Here is a 3,822-nt window from a genome sequence, read left to right on the forward strand (position 1 = left end):
CTGTCTGGGTTAAATGAAGCAAGTTCATCATCTGAAAGTATATAAGGATGATCTATGGTGAGTAAAATGGTTAGAAATGCTAGAATTAAATTCATTTGCAACATAATTAAGGACAGAAATTTGTGATAAATTCTGAGTCAGTGTGATATATGTGATACACAGAACAAAGAAGCATATTTAGGATGCTGAGTTAAACCTATAAAGCAGCTCATATAGAATAAAGGCAGATATTCATTGAACATAGTAAGAGAACAGGACTCAGTTTTAGCCTCATTGTAGCATTAAAATTAATGTATCTAAAAAGAGTCTTGTCAGATATATTTATAAAAATTTATTTCTGGGTACAGATAGAAGCTTAGCAATAGTCCTAAATATCTGCTTTTAAAAAAGAGTAGGTTCTCCACAACCTAAACCTTTGTAAACCTAGCAGACATTTTTTAAAATCCACAAACTTCAAATCATGTGTAGGCAGAGGGAATACAAATCAGCAGACCTGCAGTCAGTGTCAGAAGAGGGCATCACAGCAACAGGGCTATTTATGCAGGAAAATCCCAAAGTACCAAGCTGTTTAACAGCAAGAGAATATCGAAAACAGCAAAAAAATGTTCAGTTTCAGAAAAGAGTACCTCACACTGAGAGCGAATTTCTCCAGAATATAGAAAAGAGCAAGTCAATGTGCTTATAATGATGGAATGCAGAGAAAAGTACATTCCTACAGAGTCACTAAGAATGTTGCAATACCAGAGGGGACCAATTTGCCAAGAATCTGGGGAAAATATCCTATCCCCTTTCCCATAAACCTCCTGCTATAACTTGCCCCACAAATTCAACTTGTTCATAGATAAACAATAAATATGAAAACTTCTGCATCTACCTGAAAGCACAAAAAGAAAAAAACAGATAAATAGAAAATCATTTCTTAATCAAATATATTTCTTCAGAAAAAAATATTTGAAGTGAAACAGAAAACTTCAGCACAACATTCCTAAGTGAAGCTACTAAAACTATAACATAATTTTTAATGAAAAAATATACAAATATTCAAAACAGAATTTCAAATTTAAACACAATGATATGCTCTTTTGATGATGATTAAAATGTTTGAGACATTATATTTGCCTGAGGGTGGTAAAATACACACAGTTAATAGCAATAACTATTAAAAATCTCACACTCAAAGCAATTCCACTTTCTAGATTGTCCTTCAGATGTGTTTGCAAATGTCAAAAATTATGTATTTGCGATGATATTTATTTAAGCGTCACCATATGAAAATTACAAGCAAACTAAATGACCATGCAGGACTAGTTAAATAATTTTCAATACATAGGAAATAGTAAAACGAGGCAGCTCTTTATATACTGTTTTTCATCTCTTGCACAAAAAAACACTCAGAATTACACAGGTAGAAATGCATATGTGCAGCTATATCTACTTCATACAAAAGATGGATGATTAAACAGATTGAGAAAATCAAAGGTTTTCTAACTAAGAAATTGTGCCCTAAACCCACTTGTTCCACCCTATAATTTTGACAAATTATATTCAAAGAGATTTCCCAGCTACTCTCACTCACCCTTTCTAATGGTCTCAATTTCCTTCTATAAAACACACACACATACACAAAACACCAAAAAAAAAAAAAGCCACACATTTGTACACATACAAAAATAAAAACCTTCCTTCTTACCTATTCTCTTATGTTCTATCTACTGACGGTGGCAATTCACCCTATTCTTTACTCCTCTGTGTACATACCTTGGAAAAAATATACGGTTTTGGTGCATAAGGAAACCCAAGAATCAGGGCTATAATATGTTGATTATCTCTTTGTACAAAATTATCAGAAAGATTTTAGCTGCTCAGAGTCCTATATGACAAATATTGTATACCTAAGAGTAAATATAAATCACAGAGGACTTGGCCTTCATTCCCATTCTAAGCACAAAATAAGCACATTGAATCCCCTCTGAACTCTCCCTAGAGATGTTCCAAGCATAGATGTCTAGGGATCTCTTCTCAAAGGGTTATTCTCTCTACTTTAATCTTTCAATAAATAGTTATTTTGTTTTTTTTTAAATCTATTTGGTAGAACATTTTGCTACATTTAACTAGAAAAGAATATTATACTGAGCCAATGATTCCCACTGAAAGATTAAAGAAAGAATAAGTATGAAATTTTTAAACAGTACAGCTCCTATCATTGGAAACTCTTAACAGCTTGTGGATCCAAGGTGTGTCATTGTTTAGAGAAATATATTAAGAAATTAAAAGATGATAAAGTTTAAATTGAACCATTTTGACAAGGTGATTGATTTAATTTGAGAAACGTCAGAGCAAAAAAAAACAACAAAATAAGGGCTTTATAGTCACCAAAATGAAAAATAAAGTACCCTGTTAGACTCAAAACAGATCCTGTCTATAAATGGAAGAAAAATTGACAGATTTTTCTTAAAATCTGCCTTAGCCAAAAATTTCTTAATAATGATTAATTGTAGACGCATACAACAAAACTCTCAGACTCTGGAACAAGATCTCCTGGAGTTAGAATCCTGGCTCTGCTGACAGTATGACTACAGTTAAGTTACTTTTCCTTTCTGGTCTCTGGTTTTCCTCTTCTGTAAACAGATGATAATAATGAAACCAACATGATTTGATTGATGTGATGACTAAGGTTAAATAAAATAATATGTGTAAGTGAACAAACTCTGTATAAGTGATTACATACACACATACACACAATCATGGCTACAACCCTGAATAAGGGTTATAAAGACATTTTTTGCAAGAAACAGAGAGAGAATTTATGATGTTAAGAGTCATAGTCTAGAAACCTCGTTCACATATCTAGAATTTTATCCAGTTCTACTATTGCAGGATGATATTTGCCAAAGGATTACTTTTCATCCAATTTAAAATATATTTTCTTTCATGGATATTGACAAATAGATTCTAAATTAACAGAAAAGAATAACAGAGGTTCTGGTTCAAGATGGCAGAGTAGGAGACCCTGAACTCACCTCTTCCCATGGACACACACAATCTATTGCTACACAGAAAAGAAAACCAGAAACTAGTTGAAGAGCTGTTACACATTAGATCAATGAGAAACATTCCACACTGAATCAGGCAGAGACCAAGATGCAATCTGGCCAAACACTCTATTCCCAGCATGGCAACTCACAACTCCCAGCTTCTCACTGAGGAGTGAAGAGTTTAGACTTCACATCTTGCATCCCAACTCTAAAGAATTTCACTTGAAGAGCAAACCCCCAGACATCTAACTTTGAAAAACAAGGCTTGCATGTGTGAGACCTACAAAGCTATAGAGAACTAAGAGAGAGTTCTTAAAAGGCTCACAGGACCTCACTCTGGCTAACTGACACCCCACTACTCCCCAAATCTCAGAAAAGAAGCAGCAGATTGCAATTTGTCCAGTCTTGGAGAATTTCCTGGTGGTCCAGTGGTTAAGACTGAAGTCCTTCCCAGAGTGACCCTCTTATGTTCTCATGGAAGGACTAGACATAGGAGGTGAAAACAGCAAAGGAAGCCCCAAGAGACTTTCTTGCATCAAAATGCTTTTTCAAAAATCAAGTTGTGGAATTCTGTGGTTGTCCAGTGGTTAGTTCTTGGAGTTTCCAATGCAGAGTGTACAGGTTCAATCCCTGATCAAGGAACCAAGATCTCACATGCCATATGGCACAGTCAAAATACAAAACAAACAAACAAACAAACAAACAAACAAACAAGAAACAAACAAAACTCCCATAGAATGAAATGTGTCCAGTCTTCATGTGAAGATCTCTTTGCTTATTTTAAAGG

General features: G+C 34.3%; 1 protein-coding gene across 1 annotated transcript in view; it reads right to left on the reverse strand.

The window, feature by feature from the left end:
• The window catches only part of LOC120869748 (olfactory receptor 12D3-like), a 3,681-nt gene extending 935 nt beyond the window's left edge, over positions 1-2,746 (reverse strand). Inside the window, exon 1 of the mRNA XM_040249025.1 lies at positions 2,737-2,746. Coding sequence (XP_040104959.1) covers positions 2,737-2,746 — 10 coding nt within the window. The remainder of the gene's footprint in view (positions 1-2,736) is intronic.
• Positions 2,747-3,822: the final 1,076 nt, after the last annotated feature.

Source organism: Oryx dammah, unplaced genomic scaffold, assembly GCF_014754425.2.
Source record: "Oryx dammah isolate SB20612 unplaced genomic scaffold, SCBI_Odam_1.1 HiC_scaffold_11, whole genome shotgun sequence".
NCBI lineage: Eukaryota > Metazoa > Chordata > Mammalia > Artiodactyla > Bovidae > Oryx > Oryx dammah.